Below are 17756 nucleotides of genomic sequence, written 5' to 3' on the forward strand. Positions count from 1 at the left end.
GTACTTGTGGGTTTGGGAGTCCTTGAAAAATAAATCTAAGAAGTTGAATTGAGTTTGAATGAGGATGTAGCTGATTGGCTGGGCCAAGCGGAGGTCCACCCATATGAACAATGGTGTGTAAAATATTATTTTGTGCTAGTCTGCGTTTTGACCCCGTTTGGGGAAGGATATTTCTGTTGTTATATGTGACCCTTTTGGAAGAATACAAGTAAGGTATTTTCTACAACTTTGTACTAGTTTCCGTAACCCAGGCAGGGTAGGAATAGAGCTACGAGGTACCGTCATTATTAAATTGACAGGGAGGTTTGTTACCTCCAAGGAGAGAGAAGAGATTTTCTAGCCGTAACCCAAGGCGGGTACATTTGACTATAGAAAGTGGCTATTTGATCCTTCGACCGCATTATTATACCCTGGGACCGGGTATACTTTAAATAAGGTTGTACCAAACCCGATATTTGCAGAACCGTTGGGGTTAGAACGGGAATCCCACTAATATTTGGGCCGACAAGGGGTTCACCGCTTTGAGTAAGTGGCATAGCAACCTTTTTGCGCCATTTTTGCACCAATAAGTGGCGACTCCCTTACTTACACATCCAATATCCTCAATATTGGTAAAATTTCAGTATAGGGTTTTATCATCGCGTGTAGGCGACTTGACCACTTGATCAAGGCTAAGAGCAGAGCTAAGCCACTTTTGATCTAGCTCATTAAAATCACAACATAATATAATTGCAGCATAAGGATAGTTGCAGCGAATTCTGTCAGTATAAAGTTGCAGATATGCCGTCAGCTCCTTCTTAAATCCACCACGAGGAGGGTAATAAATAATACAAAAATCATGCAAGATACTTCTTTTGGGAGGTTTTTGGGTCTGGTCCATAGCCATTAACTTCAGTTTTGGATTTGTTCACTATTTCAGAACATGAAAGAATCCGATTAGGATGGGTAGACCTAAAAAAAAAAAGCCACTCCCCCACCATGAAATAGAGGGATACGATCTTTGATACGAACATGGAGGTCTTCTGAATGGGTTTGTTCGGTGCCGTTGATAATTCGGATTCATGTCGCTTTTGAGGGCTGGTGGGAACAGTGGGCTGGTGTGGCCTTAGCGATATATCGAGAACGACTGGGGGTATTAAGTTGAAACTTTTGGGGATACTACTACTTCTGCTCTTACAATTTAAAGATAAATAGAGTGTAAGTGCATCCAGGTTGTCAAAGAGCATAGACAGAATATTTTGAGTGTGATATTAAGTTTTTTTTTTCAGGCCAACTTCAGAAGCTATAAAATTAAATAAAAAATATTGTTTGTTTCAGGATAAAAAACTGTTGAAAAAGTTTCTCCAACACGCAAATAGCAACCCATACTATGGATTCTTATAGAAAGAAACTGAAGAGATATAAAATGTTATTTTTCCATGAAAAAGAGTATGCCAATAAAAAAAAACAGAAATTAATTGAATCTTCTTTTCCCCACAAAACAGTTTTTCAAAGAAAATTAAAGAGCTCCAGTAAGTCAAGAAGGAGCAAAAATAAAACCAAATAATCTTCCAAGCGTAGAACTACCAAAAATCACCAACAATAAATAAATGAAACTGAAGAATAGGGCTAATAACCCCCATTCCTTCTCAAGACCAAAATACAATTTGCGCTTTACTGAAAATAAAATACGTTTGAAATGTTTTCACTTTTCTTACTTTCTTACTTTTTTTTTGTCAGTAAAGCGCAAATTGTTTTCTGGTCGTAAGAAGGCATGAGGTTTATAAGCCCTACTCTTGTTAATTTTTGTTCGTTTTGAGTTTGACTCGGTTATTTATTGTAATTTCTGTCCGTTTCGAGTTTCATTTATTTATTGATGGTGATTTGTGGTAGTTCTATGCTTGGAAGATTATTTGACTTTAGATAGATAGATAATTTATCAGCCACTGGGTCATACACAAACATTACAATGATTATATAAGACAACAACCAGCATACACTTAAATAAATGGTATAACTACTAACAATAAACAAAAACATTAAACCCATTATTTACATCTTTTTAAACCCTCTTTTATAAATCCAGTCACTGCTATAATCGTCGTCCGGGATGAAGATTTAAGGATCCTAGGAAAAAAAACACTTCCCCATCACCTAAATACTTCAATCCCAAATCTGAAAGCCCCTGGCACACCGTAAAAATGGAGCAAATTTTCTTCCTCCATACCACATAAAGAGCAAGTATAACATGATCTCGGGCCCTGAGCATTTCGTTCAAATACTTTTAATCTACTTTTTAAGTGAAAACCATTCGCACAGACCTAGAACCACAGACGCAAGTTTTCCGGTGGCAAATTCAGCTTAAAATAATATTCTAGTCCAAAAGACTCTTTCATCTTAGAATACTGGCGCAAGGTTTCAGATTGTCGAATCTGCTCATCCCAGAGTTGGATCTCTTGATCCTTCTTAACATGTTTTACCTTCCGATAAATTTCCTCTGGATCGCTTGTTGGACCAAGACCTATTTGACTTTATTTTTGCTCATTCTTGGCTTATTGGAGCTCTTTACTTTTCTTTGAAAAAAATGTTTTGTGGAATTTTTTTCTTAATTAATGCAATCATAAGCTGAGCCACCTTGGGGATGAGATAAAACTGTTTTGTATTAAAAGAAAAAAATAACACTCGACGAGAATTGCAAACATTACTGCAATCAGCAAGGGGGCTCGACTTACCCTCCCCCATGTGGAAAATCCCGAAGAATTCTCTCCAAAGGTAACATTGAGCAGTCAAAGGGAAATTCAGACAAATAAAACGAAGAAAAGTGTATAATTGTACATAAGCTATTACGAAGGAGGGTTGACGGGCCCCTGTAACGGTGTGGGGATTATTCAAATATTTCGTCCGTAAAATTTCAAAGATTAACAATCTGGTGATTTTCGAAGACAACTAAACATTGTAAGGAAAGCTAAACCTTCTTCAGCTGTTTGGTGGGATATGTTCTTAACATATTTTTGGGTTGATTTTTCAATCAAGTTTTTTTTTTGTTACTTAGCATTTGCAACAACCAAAACTTGCACAACTGCATATGGAGATCTTTCCACTGAAAACTGAATTACGCATCTTTTACAATTTTTTAAGATACATATGCTTGTGTAATTTTCCACTTAACGAATTTAAACAACCGGATTTCATTTTCACTGTCCTTGATACTTTAAACTGATGTTAATGTCAAAAAATCTCGTTATCCGAACCCAATTGGTCAGAATTTCATACTTTTCTGATGCATTTTCCAAAGCAGGAGTAACACATGACAGCCCAATAAAAATATTTCATACGACCTATCAGTCTTTAGTCCTGCTTAAGAATATTACTTGAAATTACCTTAAAAATGCTAAATTGAAACTTCTTAGAATAGAATATTTTACGGTTACATAACCAGCATGATTTCTGGAGAAAACAGGGTCAATTCGTGGAGGAAAAGCCAGGGCGGTGGTGGTTAGTAAAAGTACTAGGGGGAGCGGGGGGGCTTGGGTTGGACATCGGTCTTCTGTACTAGATATAGACAAAGAATATCATTTTACTAAGTTCGGTCATGTCATTAAGGTTAATGTTTCTTCTGAAACGGGCATTTTTACAAGTTTGCAGCTGTAAAAGATAATTCTAGTTTGGTGCTTGGACAGATATAATACTAATTAGACTTTTTCTAAGAAAATGATGCAAGCTTGCTTCAAGAATATGAAAATATACCTATTTTGTACGTTTTCAGCATATGGTTCGATCTAAAAAAAAAGGAAAAATGAAAAACAAATTTCTAAAATGTATCTCACTATATGGACAAAGCTGAACCTCAGCAATCAAAATACAGAAAACCAAACATTGAGTTTTGAAACAATATTCAAGCCGCAGAATCGAAATACGAGGAAACCAAGAGAAAGGTACTAAAACTAAGCACTAAGCATATACAGAAAACAAAAACAGTTAGTTCACTACGCTAGAAACAAAACCAAGAGTAAATTTGAGTCGTATTTTGAGCCAAATTTGAGACCTAAATGACTAATTTTAACGTTTCACGAAACATGATATTCCCTAATTAATAATTCAGTAAAAAAATGTTTGGTTTTGAGACAAGGTCAATTTTCAGGTATATTGTATTCGACTGGTCTATTGGCCACTTTCATTTAAATTAACCACCGCTTTCATCTCAAATCAACAAATATAAAGGAAGTTCTACACACACTGATGTACTTTGCCTTATATTGGTTATACGGTATAGCCTACATGACCCATTTCAGAGACCCTGATATATATTCATTGAAAATGTCAAAAATATAGTGATACCCACTCACTTACGCAGACACTGCCGATATTTCTAACAGAAGTACTGCTTTAGACTCGAATTTTAGTCATTGACTGGTATCCAAAGAGCTGAGGGATTGGATACTGTTTTAAGAGGAACAGCTCCTCCTGCATTTTTGACAAAATTAAATGTGATGGCTAGATAGGAATCGGTTCTCTTGATTAAAGCCCAATATTCCTCCAGGAATTATTGGTCCAACAAGATACTATTCTCTTTTTGTCTCGAATGTTACGTCCTAAATCTGCTTCGGGTTTCGTCAACACTGTTTAAAAGTGCTCAAAGCGCCTTAGTTGTCCATTTTAATATGATTTATAGTGTCCATGGGTAGAAATTGGCGTTAATGCACAAACACACACAAAAAAGAGCAACGAAAAATGAAAGCCTTTATTAAGTATAAGATCTACAAATTGCAATGGCGTGGTCTACTCCAACACTCAGTTTCTGTACCCGACATGGCAAAGCTAATTTCAACGGAAAATACTGATTCTTATTATGATTTAGTCCTAAACTAAAGTCTTTGTTTCTACCCCAGGCATAAGCATCACCATTATCATTCACTGCGTAAAAATTGTTAATCCCAGCAAATACTTTCCGTACTTTTCTATTTGAATTCAGCTCTGATTTCCCAAAAAGAGTAGGAGGGATCTCTTCTGGATTGGTGGACTGATCGAATTTGGGGCCTTTTCCAAGCAAACCATATCCCCAAGTAAAGACACTACCTTGATCTAAAATAAGATATCATTATAGAAGAAAATATTATGCATAACAAATATAAATAAAAGTTTAAGAAAAGTATGTGGTTAAAGTATGGACGTAGAATCGAACATGTTTATTTTGCGGGGCTTATCAGGCATAGAGTAACGATTTTGATAATTAACTACAGGCTGGCACGTACAGAGAAATTTATTTCTAGAGGGAAAAAAGAAGGGCCGTATCCATGGGGGGATTACCCGGTTTGACCCCCCCCCCCCCCGAAATGTTTGTCTGACTCGTAAAAACGTAACAAAGATGGATAAAAAAAAAATTTGTATGCGTTTTAGAGTTTTATTTTGTGTAAAACCACCTCCCCCCCCCCCGACATTTTTTTTTAGTAAAACCCCCTCCGAAAAAAATCCTGGGTATGGCCTTGGAAAAAAGTGTATGTGCGAATTTAAAAATTAAAAAACAGACAATCATATGACAATTACAGGAAATAAGGGGGAACTCTTAAAAATCGCAGATTTTGGGCACTAACCTAAGGCTGAATACCTCGCTCTCTACATAATTGCCAGCTCAGATATTTTTTAAAGAAAATAGATAGGACGACAGAGTCCTCCCACCGATTAATCAACACACAGTTATTATCTTTTCCTGGGAGTTTTGAGTGTAACAACAACTCATTGAAAACAAACACTGCTTCGCTTGAGGACCATTATCCTATTCTGTAAAATGTGGATGCAGAATTAATCCACTTACTTTAAACAGTGGCCTTTTACGGTACAATGAAATTACCTGAGGATTTATCTTTATATTCAATCCATGGATTTGAGTAATTGATGTCATACCTAGAATAAATTCAAATAATTGAGTCGCGTTTGTGCCCTTTGAGGCACAAATGCGCCAGTGAGTATATTTTTTTTTTATATTCAATCCAAACGGTAGAATAAATTCAAATAATCGAGTCGCATTTGTGTCCTTTGAGGCACAAATGCGCCTACTGAATATATAAAAAAAATAATATTCAATCCAAGACGCTAGAATAAATTCAAATAATCGAGTCGCATTTGTGCCCTTTGAGGCACAAATGCACCAATTGAATATAGAAAAAAAAATTTATATTCAATCCAAGATGCTAGAATAAATTCAAATAATCGAGTCACATTTGTGCCCTTTGAGGCACAAATACGCCTATTGAATAAAAAAAAAATATATTCAATCCAAGATGCTAGAATAAATTCAAATAATCGAGTCGCATTTGTGCCCTTTGAGGCACAAATGCGCCTATTGAATATAAAAAAAATAAATCATATTCAATCCAAGACGCTAGAATAAATTCAAATAATCGAGTCGCATTTGTGCCCTTTGACAGCCGAAGCGATCAAATCAACTTTTTCTGCTTTCTGACACATTGACATCAAGCCACTAACAGACCATTGCCTTTTTTCTATTTTCTGTGAAATGCTCTAGGCCTTTGGAACTTGCAGAAAAATTGAGTTTTTTAATGGTTTTAGACTTTGCAAGTTAAGCCCAATCGTAGGTTCAATTATATCGAACTTCGGCTAAGAGAATCTTAGAAAAACTTTAAAAATAGAACTACGGTTCATTTTTCATGTCGAATATAAATCTATTAAGATTAATAGGGGTTTCTATTTGAAATTCTTTACCTGCTTCCTACACCCATAAAGGAGAAGATATTTCCCAATCTCCCACCTATGATTATATAGTTATTTTTTAAACTCTAAGGTGAATAAAATTCTGGTGTAAAAGAATCCCTCTAATATCCTTTTTTCAGATACTTAGCACTATTCTATGCAACCGACACGTATATTTCTTGCATTTAAAGAATTATAACTTTTGAAGGGAAGATCAAAATAAAACAAAAAATTATAACAATAATGATAATAAGAAATAAATAAAATAAGAAATTTTAAACATAAGATTATGTGAATTTTTGAAACTTTGAATCTGTTCCGAGTATCCCATGATGGCCTCTAAGAGTTCAGCAATCATTCTTCCCTCCAAAGCCGAAGAACACCCTTAAAAAAAGACAAAAAATGTATACCACATTTTCTTTCTTGTTTTGAAATATTGTCAAAATACGAGATCCTGCATGTGAAATCTTGACCCAGTATTGTTACGTTTGGATGGCAGAAAACATTAAAGTTCAACGATGTCTTCTACCAAAAGATAAACCTTATTCTCACATGTTACGTAGATAGCGCTGTTTTCATAAGACCTTAGAACACAGCGAATTACACAGAGAATTGCTTTTTGTCAATATAAAAAACAAATCACTATTAAGTGATTTCCATGTATCTTTCATTCGTAGGGAAAATGCATCAAATGGTCTTTACCTATATCTTTAAATTTACTTTTTATCATAATCTTTAAAGCAACAATAATGTTGCAGGATCAGGTCAGCCAACATCAACAACGGTGGAGACACTTTTTCTTGTCAGTGGCAAGTCAGGATTTTGGGTGGCGAGAGGAGGAGTGTCTGTTTAAAATGTCACTACCCTTTTTTCTTGACATGCTCGTATAAATGTATGCAATTACCCCACCCCCGGAACTACCACCGTTTCTTCTGAATGTTATATACTAGTTTAACATTTCAAACAGATCATAGATTGAACGAAACGAAAGTTAAAGAATAAAACATATTCACCATTTAATACTATACAGACTGTTCCACCGACTGCAATGTCAACGATTTTCCCTACATAAGGTGGTAGTTTTAATATTCGAGATACATTCAGTTGCATGTCTTCTGTAGCTGAATTCAGTTGGCCATACTCATTGTTTCCCCAGCCAAATAAGTCTCCGTTTCCTGAAAATCGAGGTTAATTTAAATCTACCAGTAACCGATTTTGTTTGGTTGAATGTTCAGTAAATATTTTGGATGTTGTTGTTGTTGCTGATAGTGCTACTAGGCTGCTGCCTACATGGGATAGATTATAATATCCAAAAAAAAACAGTTCGTAAATATTTACCACAAGAGTATCAAAAACTTGCTTTCGAGGAGGATTTCTTCGAAGACAGCGATTCTGAGATACGCCTATTTTTTGAAGAGAATAATCGAGCTTGTTTTTCAGCCTCTTTCAAAAATAATTTGATAGGGGGTTTTTAGAGTTGTTGCCGTGAATGTCCGAAATTGGTGAGTGTCGACATTCACTGGTGAATGTCCGAAATGTCTTTTTTTTTCTCCTTGGATTCGGTCAGCACTGCCAGTCAACTTTTTCAGTTTTATGCAAGATTTGATGGTGATAGATTAGGTTAGGTTTTTAACCATTTCTGAGATTTATAACCTAACTTAACCAAACTCTAACTTCAACTTTTACCATCAAAGTTTGCATAAGACTGGAAAAGCCGATTCTCAAGCTAATTAAATCCAAGCAGAGAAAAAGGAATTTCGGACATTCACCGGTGAACGTCGAGATTAACAATATTTCGGACATTCATAGTAACAGTTACTTCTGCACATCAATGAATCTTAACGTTTTGCGTTTTTTTTTTCAGGAAATCTTCATGTTAACTAAATTATTATTACCAACTTTAAAAATTTTAAATTGCTCCCTCCTCAAGATTTTCATAGTTAAGTGACTAAATATCCAGGGATTAAATGCTTCTATATAAAATGGCACTTCATATAATGGATCAGTGTTGTTTTGGTTTCTTAGTAATTTACTTGATCTTGACTAGGGTACAAATAACAGGCAACCATTCAAGGAAAAAATTATTTCGTTGGCAAGCAATATTAAAACCAATTACTGGAAAAACAGCAACCTTTTATGGTCACATTTTCCAGAAAAAGGAATGCACTTTTCAACTAAACCAGCTGATATAGGCTACAAGGAAAACAGGCTCTATTGTGATTCTTCTGAACTTTTGTTGGCTCAAATCTCTTTCAATTTTCAGTTATTATTGGATAATCTCAAAAATTCAGTTATTTCAGTATTATCAGTTCATTATGGCTAATTAAGATAGAAAATTACCTTTCTCTTGCAAAGAAGAAAATACCAAAACATTAAAAAAATTAAGTACATTTGATGTGCAAAATAATTTATGTAATACAAAATCACAGTTTAAATTGACATAAAAGCCATCATCATCTTTACTATTTGCATTCAGGCTATTATGCAAATTTAGAATCCTAATAAACATATCTATTTCGACCAAAAACACTACTTTTATCAATGCAATATTTTATATGTATTTTTTTCAATACTGTTTGTGCAGAAGCAACTACTCAAAAATTCTTTTTCTTTATAAAATGACGCCTAAAAATTTACATAGCGACTTTCATTGTGAAATCATCTTCTCCCCAATATCCAGTTAAATAAAGATGAAGTACCATTGATTGCGAGGACACAGTCTGCAGAAGTTGCTACCTTAACAATTTTTTCTCCTTGAATATCGCCCATGACTTCCGCCGGCTCTTCTTGGTTGTCATAATGACCAACTCCAGTCTGGCCGTCTGCACTCCAGCCACATGCAAGCACTTTACCAGTTTTGCACAAAAATAGTCTGGAATTAAAAACAACTATATACCCATACGAAATAGAATTTACAAAGCAATTAAGAAACTCCTAATTTTTACGGAATGTTCAATATTTTGTCAATCCCATGAGATGGCTACGGTAAATATTTCGTTGTTCATATTATTCACCTACAAATAAATTGAACATACCACTAGATGCCATTCTTTATCCTCTTTCTGAATATAATAATCGCTTTTCTTGCAAATTCAATTTTAAGCCCTTTTAGGACCCTTGAAAATAACAACTCCATTCTAGTTTTTTTTGTATATATATGAAAATGGGTTATTATAACATTTGTTTCAAACTTACTATTTCATTACAAATCCCTTTTGTAAAAGTTGTATAATTCAAAAACATTGATTTGTCAAGATTAAGTTGATTAAAAAATCAAAACAAATCCGCCATGTTTTCTTTTTGTTCTGTTAGGCCGCTTAAAAACTGCCGTTTCACCTAAATATCGAAAAATATCAAAGCCGACTGAAGAAACATGGCGGAGGGAACAATGGAGAAATTGATTTGAATATTTTATCCAACTTAATCGTGATAAATCAATGCCTGTGGATTATATATTATATACCCCAAAACTAGAAATTTTTTGGTCATTTTCAAGGTTTCAAAAAGCGCTTAAATTTGAATTTGCGAGAGAAGCGATTATTATATTCGTAAAGAAAATAAAAAAGGTATCGAGTTGTATATTTGCTTTATTCATAAGTTAATAATATGAACAGCAAAATTTATACCCTGGCTATTCATACTAACATAATCACACACTGAAAATAAGGTTTAAGCTTACAATAGGTATGGATTCCAGCGCAAGAATTCCAAGTAGATGTGCCAGATCACCATCAGGCTTGTTCGCTAGCCAGGACGACGAAAACGTACCGACATAAAATCACTAATATAAACAACTAATAACACTGAAATGTACGGAGTAATTTAACTTGAAATAATTTTGGAAAACAAATTCATGGTTGTCTTCCAGTGAGAATTTTCGCAGTACTTCCCATACTTCGCTTATTTCGACCTAACACGTGTCTCTATTAGGGTCAAAGCTATTGCTGTCAATCTTTATGGATTCTTTCAATTTTTATTTCATATATTGAGAAGCAGTAGACAGAAGTCCTACTATACAAAAGAGAATAAGATGGAAAGGAGAATCAAGCATATGGTATAATAGAGAAAAAGAATTATCGTCATCATTTAGTTTTTTTTTTCTTCTTCAAACAGACAGCTGAGCTAAGAAGGTGATCAGAATCCCAGGAAGATAACTGTGCTCTAAGTTCGAAGGTACACGCAGGTCCAGCCCTTAGGTAGGAGGACTAATAAATTTTTCTAGGCGAAGGGACCAAAACGTATAACAAAATTGATTTTAAGGTCACAACTTTTATCTCTCTTTTTTAGGGGAGGGGTCAGAGGATCTTCGAGCCGATGTCAGGGATCCCCCACCTTTGTGTAGGTTTTGACAGCTTCAGCTATGCTGATGATGGCTTTACCGTCACGGATTTGTTGAACAGTAACCCTAGAGTCTCAACATGGATCTTTGCATTTTAAACGGCTCCTGAATATTTCACGCGACTCTACACGGACAGTGTTTCAGGATAGCAGACTCCTGGCGATGAGCTAAACAAAAGATGGATTTTCTAAACTAAAGAAGGCATGCAAGCCAATTATTAAAATAGTAAGAAATCATCAACTGCAACAAATTTACTTTAGCAAGCATTTTCAAACCCGACTGTCAAGGCCCTGACCATACTGAATGAGGCGACCTGGCGAGAGAGACTTTAAAAAGAGTTGAGAACAGACAAAAACTGACAATAAGCGGAAATTTCGACACGATATCGAAAATAAAATTCTAATTTCAGAGATGTGACCACGAGATTACTTCCGAACGTTTTTCTACTATCATTACTGCAATTTTGATAATGTTATCAAGCCACTTAGTTTCCACATTGCAAGATTTCTCGAGACATGATTGTAACTTTTTAGTATTTATTTACAAAACCATGTTCAAGCTCTTACACCATTTTTCCTGCATTAAAAATATTTTATTGTTTGCAATACCTGCAATATCACAAGAACGAGCATGTACTGAACATTTAGTTCATTGGTTAACAACTGCTGCGGCGCTGCAAAATATTGAAGGACATGGAAAACATTCTATAATGCTTTCTGAACTTCAGTAAAGAACAGAAAATGATACCATCCATGAATTTAAATAAAGCATTTAAACGAATGCTATAAATTTCCTAATACGTTTATCATATGCTATAATGAACTTAAGAGAATTGTAATGAGTTTTTTGTTTTTCATTAGATGTATCATCCAAGGCACCACTTGAACGACTACAAGAATAAATTATATGGAATTGAATGCTTTCCTTTTTGCTTGACATGAAAAAAAAAACTATTACCTGTTTTCATTTTTAGCAAAAACTTTTTTAAGCTTTGTAATGATTTTGAAAAGAAGACATCGGACAACAGGAAAACTCCAGTTGTGGCAACCTCCATGTGCAAGGAAACCTCCCAAATTCAAATGACTTCTCTATAGCAAAAACAGGATAAAGCCACTAAAACTTTTGTAAAATGTATGTCAGTATTAAAGGCGTGACGAGGCCACACTGTCATAAAAGCCCCCTCCCCACCACCTAATAATTTAGTGATAGAAAATTTAAAATTAACTACTTGAAGCGACCATTCTCTTTGCCCATACATTTTTTCACAATAAAAAATTGTTTTGCCTCACGATTTGTCTTTGTCACAGCGGTATTGTCTTCAGCGTGAAAAGAAATAAAAGCCTTAAATTATACCTGAGTTAAGCTAATGTAAGTTAAATTTTTGTGCAGGTTTGGTTCATTTGTTGGAAAAGCGAGGGGGAGGCGTAATTTATGTGTGGGTTGATAGATCCATCAACTGCAAATTACATGTTTTCACTCGCCTTATTATCATTTCACAGTCCAAGCTGAAATGAGGGTATCTTTTAGGAAGATTTCTAATCTTTTTGCTTTTAAACAAATTTTAAAAAAATCTTGTAGTTGGAAAATTTCCTAAAGAATTTACAAAATTGAATATAAAAGCTCACACTTCTGAAATTTAAAATATATCTCTTGTAGCGGTTTGTAATTTATATAGACTGAAATTTTAACTATATTCTAGGCTAACGATACTGTTCTCAAGTACTTACGAATGATCTTGACCACAAACAACGTCGATTACATATGAGTCCTGCAGCTCAGGAACCTTGTGTACAATCTTACTGCCAAAATACTCTTCATCTGGAATTATCCGTCGTCCACATTGTCCATAGCCATTATGACCAAGTGTAAATACCCCTTCATCTGTTGCAACCACAGTATGGGCCCGTCCACACGCTACACTGCGAACCCTGGTTTCACTCGGGTTTATAAATGGTATCGATATTGGCACAGGTTCAAGAAGGACTTCTAAAGCTGCACCTTTTCTTGCCGACTGATAGCCTGGAATAATTCAGAGGAACAGATATAGTCTGTCTTCTATTTCTAACAGACATATGTGGGAGATGCTGATCCAGACCCTGCTATCTTCGAAATCTTATGATTTGTAGAAGCCTTATTTACTAGTTTCTCAGTGGATATTAACTGTAAAAACTGTCCCAGGAAAACAAATTTTCAAACATAAGTAAAGAACGATTTTAAAACCTAAAAGAACAAAATAAAATCATGAGATGTGTGAAACTTAAAACCAACAGAAAGTACAATGAATTAATAAATGAAAACCAAAACGAACAGAAATTAAATAAATAATCAAGTCAAACTAAAAAGAACAATAAGGCACCACAAGCAAGAGTGGGGCTATCAATCGCTTTTTTAGGGCCTAAAGTGGTTGGAGGGCAACCATCTCTTTCCCCTGCTCTTTTTTCCCCAGGCACCCTCGTAGCCTCTACGACGTCAGATCAAAAATTTGCAATAACCATTTTGTTTAGAATAGCTCTGTATTTCGGACCCTAACACGCCACAGCTCTTTGTATAACTCTGTGACGCTTGCAAAATCAGCCAATGGCTTATACCCAACGAATCATCTCAGGGTGGATAAAACCCTTTGCAACACATGCACCCTAGTCTTCGCGCAATGACATAGGTCAGTGAACACCAAAAAACAAAATTTTATATACGACAAGCAATTTCGACAGACGAAGTCCGCTCTCGTTGGAAAAGAGACCCAAGAAATTTCTGGACTCGTGTAAGTGAAGATTTTACCAATTTAGAGATCTGTAAAATACGAGATCTGCTAAATTACCAATTTAGAGATGCTCGTATTATTGAATACTTCAACAGCATTTAATTTCTTTGATTATTTAAACTTCCTGTCTTGTTTTTCTGTTTAGATTACTCTATTTTATTTTAATGTATTTTGGTCCCTCTTACTTCTTTTTGTGTTATTGACAATGGCAACCGTCTTTTTTTCCTTTTATTCATCCTTTTTTTTTGGTCCCTTTAAAATAGAGCTAGGTCTCTTTGTTTTGTTTCAATAAATGAAAATAATATTTAAAAACCTTACAAAGCTCCCCCAGAAAATAAATGAAGAAATACCTTTTTTTTTGTTTTAAATTGGATTGATAGGAGGGGGGCACAGGGAGCAGAATTATAATGTAATCCTTTTCCTCTGCTAGACTTATCTTATTCGTTACGTATTCAACATATTTATGCTATACCCAAAACTAAACCAAAAGTGAAAACTATTCTATTTTTTAGCATTACCTTTTAAGGGCATATTTAACTTTAAATTTTCAACTTTAATGTGTCAATAGTAAAGATTTGATATTTTAAAACTATTTACTTCAAGTTTCCTCCTCAATAATCTGAATTTATTTTCGTCATTATTTTGACTTGTCCCAGAGAAACACACAACCGAAACGAGGAAAAAAACAGAATTCCATTTCTTTTTTTTCATTTTTTACCGAAAAATAGTTTTTTTTTTATTTTCAATGGTCGTTTTAACAGATATTTACGTTTTTTAGGCTTATGAGAGTAAAATGAACATTGACAAACATTGATTAATAAAAAAGATCAAATATAAAAAAAGAACAAACATTTAAAATTGTCACATAAATCAAAACTTATCACTTTAAAACATTGGAAGTTCAAGTGACTTTGCAGTCATCCGTGAGCACTAATTTCGAGTATTGTACCCAGCAATACTAAATGTACTCTCACTTGGTATTGATGTTGCAGGTACTGCGAGATGCATACAAGCAATTTCACTTAACTCTTGGGCAAGTGTAGAAATAGTCAGTCCAAAATTCTAGCAGATCGGAATTATTTTTTCCCGATCTACGTCTCTCACTCAAGAACACTCGAACTCTCTGTTCAATGCCCTAATTATATTTGCTGCTGCACAGGCAGTGCTTATATTGTTAGCATTTTGATTTGAAGAGTTCTTCCGAAACAAATCCCGGATCTGTCATTGTTTGTGAGTTTTCCAAATGAGAAAAATACACCTTTTAGTGAAAAATTAGATAATTTCAGACTATAGGGAGGTGAAGATGTAGAGAATTCAATTATATTCGGTTCTCTTGTTCAACTGTATGGTAGCATGAAAAATAATTTCTTAGCTAACCTTTATCAGCCGATGGCTCTCCCAAAGATGAGCTTTCTGGCAGTAATTTTGAAAATTTTTCTTCTTTCTAGTTACTCTCAAATAATGGAAGAAAAAATTAAACGGTAGAATTAAATATATTTTTCTTCAAGTTTGAGTTCTTTTCTGTGTAAGTAAGGAATTAGCAGAGTGTCTGTTTAGTAAATGTGAATTTTATTGCCACAAATCAAAATACTTAAACTGGGATTGGCCGATTCTAAGTAAATATTAGTGAAGACGGAAGGTGCTAAGTGAAACGATGGGCTCAGAACCTTCTGATACAAACTTTTTAACTGATGCAAACCTAGTTATTTATGGTTTTCTTCAAAATGGGCAGCCTGTGTTCATTACTGCTCCATCATCAAAGATTGGAACCCAGAATCAGCCATCTCCAATGAATTATCCCTCATTCAATCCCTTGCCTAATGTGTCTCCAATTAGTATGAAAAACAGATTCCCCGAATCTTGGGCAAATGACCCAGAATTCCCCCCTCTTCCACAGATGAAAAATTGTGATGAAGATTTGAGTGACATCTACCCTCTGGTAGCTAAAGGTGTCACTTCAAACATTTACAACCATGGTACTTCAACAAGCCCAAATCAGTCCCCACAAATCTCACATCAAATCAGTCCCCACAAAATATTCAGGATAAAAGAAAACAAATGTGAAAATTGGTCATCAGCTTCTACAAAAAGAATATATCCCTGACTATGAAATTTTTCCTGTTGTAGTGAAAGTGACCCTAAATGAAAATGACAAGCAATTCCGTGAAGACTCAGAAGTTTTTAAATTCATTCCTGGGGTGGTTTGCCAAAATAGTTTCCACTTGAAGCATAAAGTAGAGTTCCAAAAATGGTCATACATGTGGATTCCATCAATACAGCAGAGAAGCTAATACCACTAAGCTCAATTTGTGACCTGAATGTATCTGTTGAACTCCAGGGGAATATTTCTAGAGGTGTCATGAAAGGCATACCAAAATACTTAACTGAAGAAGAAATGATAGGCAGCGCAATCGTGCTGCGTAAGTAAAGAACGATGTTGGCAAACAATGTATTATTATTATTTCTTTTCCATACAAGGGCACTTTGTATCGAAGGAGTTGTCGTAGAAACTTCGAAAAGGGCTCATTCGATTGGAAATCGGAGTGGCTTGTGCCATTTTTAATAGTCAAAAGTGATTGGAAGGCAACTAACATCCCTTCCACACCCCCCATTTCCCCAAAAACATCCAATTAAAATTTTGAGATAGCCATTTTGTTCAGCGTAATTGATTTCGACATAGAAATTATGTTTTTGAGGAGGACACTCCCCCACAGCCCTCAGGGCAAGGGTTGTAAGTTAAGCCCTGGGGGGCATATAAGGTTTTTATAGAAAGCTTTGTCGTAGAAACTTCAAAAAAGGCTCATTCGAATGGAAATTCAAAGGGCTAGTGCCCTATTTAATAGCCGAAAGTCATTGGAAGGCAACTAACCCCCTCCCCTCTCTCACGCATATCTTTTCCCCAAACACATCCAATCAAAATTTTGAGATTGCCATTTTGTTCATGCAGTTGAAAGCTCTGGACACTTGTTTTTTTAAGATGAGAACCCCCCCCCCCACAGGCTGCAGTGCAAGGGGTGTAAGCTTTACCCGTGGAACAAGTACGGTTTTTATACAACGCGTTGTCGTAGAAACTTTAAAAAGGGCTCATTCGATTGAAAATTGAAATGGCTAGTGTCCTTTTAAATAGTAGAAAGTGATAGGAAGGCAACTAAAACCCCTTCCAAGCCCACCATTTCCCCAAACACATCAAATCAAAATTTCGAGATAGTCATTTTGTTCCACGCAGTTTAAAGTTCAGGAAATTATACCTTTGATCAGGACACTCTCCCCACAGTCTTCAGGCCAAAGGTTTTAAGTTATGCCCTGGGTGCATTTAAGTTTTTATTGAAATCTTTGTCGTAGAAACTTGAAAAAGGGCTCATTCGATTGGAAATTCAAAGGTCTAGTGCCCGTTTTAATAGTCGAAAGTGAATTGAGGGCAACTAACCCCCCTCTCCCGTCCACCTTTTCCCCAAGCACATCCAATCAAAATATTTTCTTCAGCGTAGTTGATTTTCAGATATAAATTGGAGAACACTCCTCCACAGCCCTCACGGCAAGGGTTGTAAGTTATGCCCTGGAGCATAGAAGGTTTTTATAGAATGCGTTGTCATAGAAACTTTAAAAAAGGCTTATTCAATTGGAAATTCGAAGGGCTAGTGTCCTTTTTAATAGTCAAAATTGATTGGAGGGCAAATAAACCCCCTCTCAGGCCCACCTTTTCCCCAAACACATCCAATCAAAATTTTAAGATAGCCATTTTGTTCAACGTAGTTGAAAGTTCTGGATATTAGGTCTTTGAGGATGATAACCCCCCCGGAGCCCTCAGGGTAAGGGTTATAAGTTATGCCCTAGGAGCATATAATGTTTTTATAGAACGAGTTGTCGTAGAAACTTCAAAAAGGGCTCATTCGATTGGAAATTGAAATGGCTAGTGCCATTTTAAATAGTCGAAAGTGATTGGAAGACAACTAACACCCTTTACACGCC

General features: G+C 35.4%; 1 protein-coding gene across 1 annotated transcript in view; it reads right to left on the reverse strand.

Moving 5' to 3' along the window:
- Positions 1-496: 496 nt before the first annotated feature.
- Positions 497-17756, reverse strand: part of LOC148945257 (RCC1-like G exchanging factor-like protein) — a gene marked incomplete at its 5' end in the record, with an annotated part of 40674 nt that continues 23414 nt past the window's right edge. The window contains 4 exons of the mRNA XM_089098687.1: positions 497-5061; positions 7701-7862; positions 9387-9559; positions 12754-13045. Of these exons, the coding sequence (XP_088954813.1) occupies positions 4724-5061; positions 7701-7862; positions 9387-9559; positions 12754-13045 (965 nt within the window). The remainder of the gene's footprint in view (positions 5062-7700; positions 7863-9386; positions 9560-12753; positions 13046-17756) is intronic.

This window comes from Artemia sp. Qi Xiang Cuo, chromosome 13 (assembly GCF_049724085.1).
Source record: "Artemia sp. Qi Xiang Cuo chromosome 13, ASM4972408v1, whole genome shotgun sequence".
Classification (NCBI taxonomy): Eukaryota; Metazoa; Arthropoda; class Branchiopoda; order Anostraca; family Artemiidae; genus Artemia; species Artemia sp. Qi Xiang Cuo.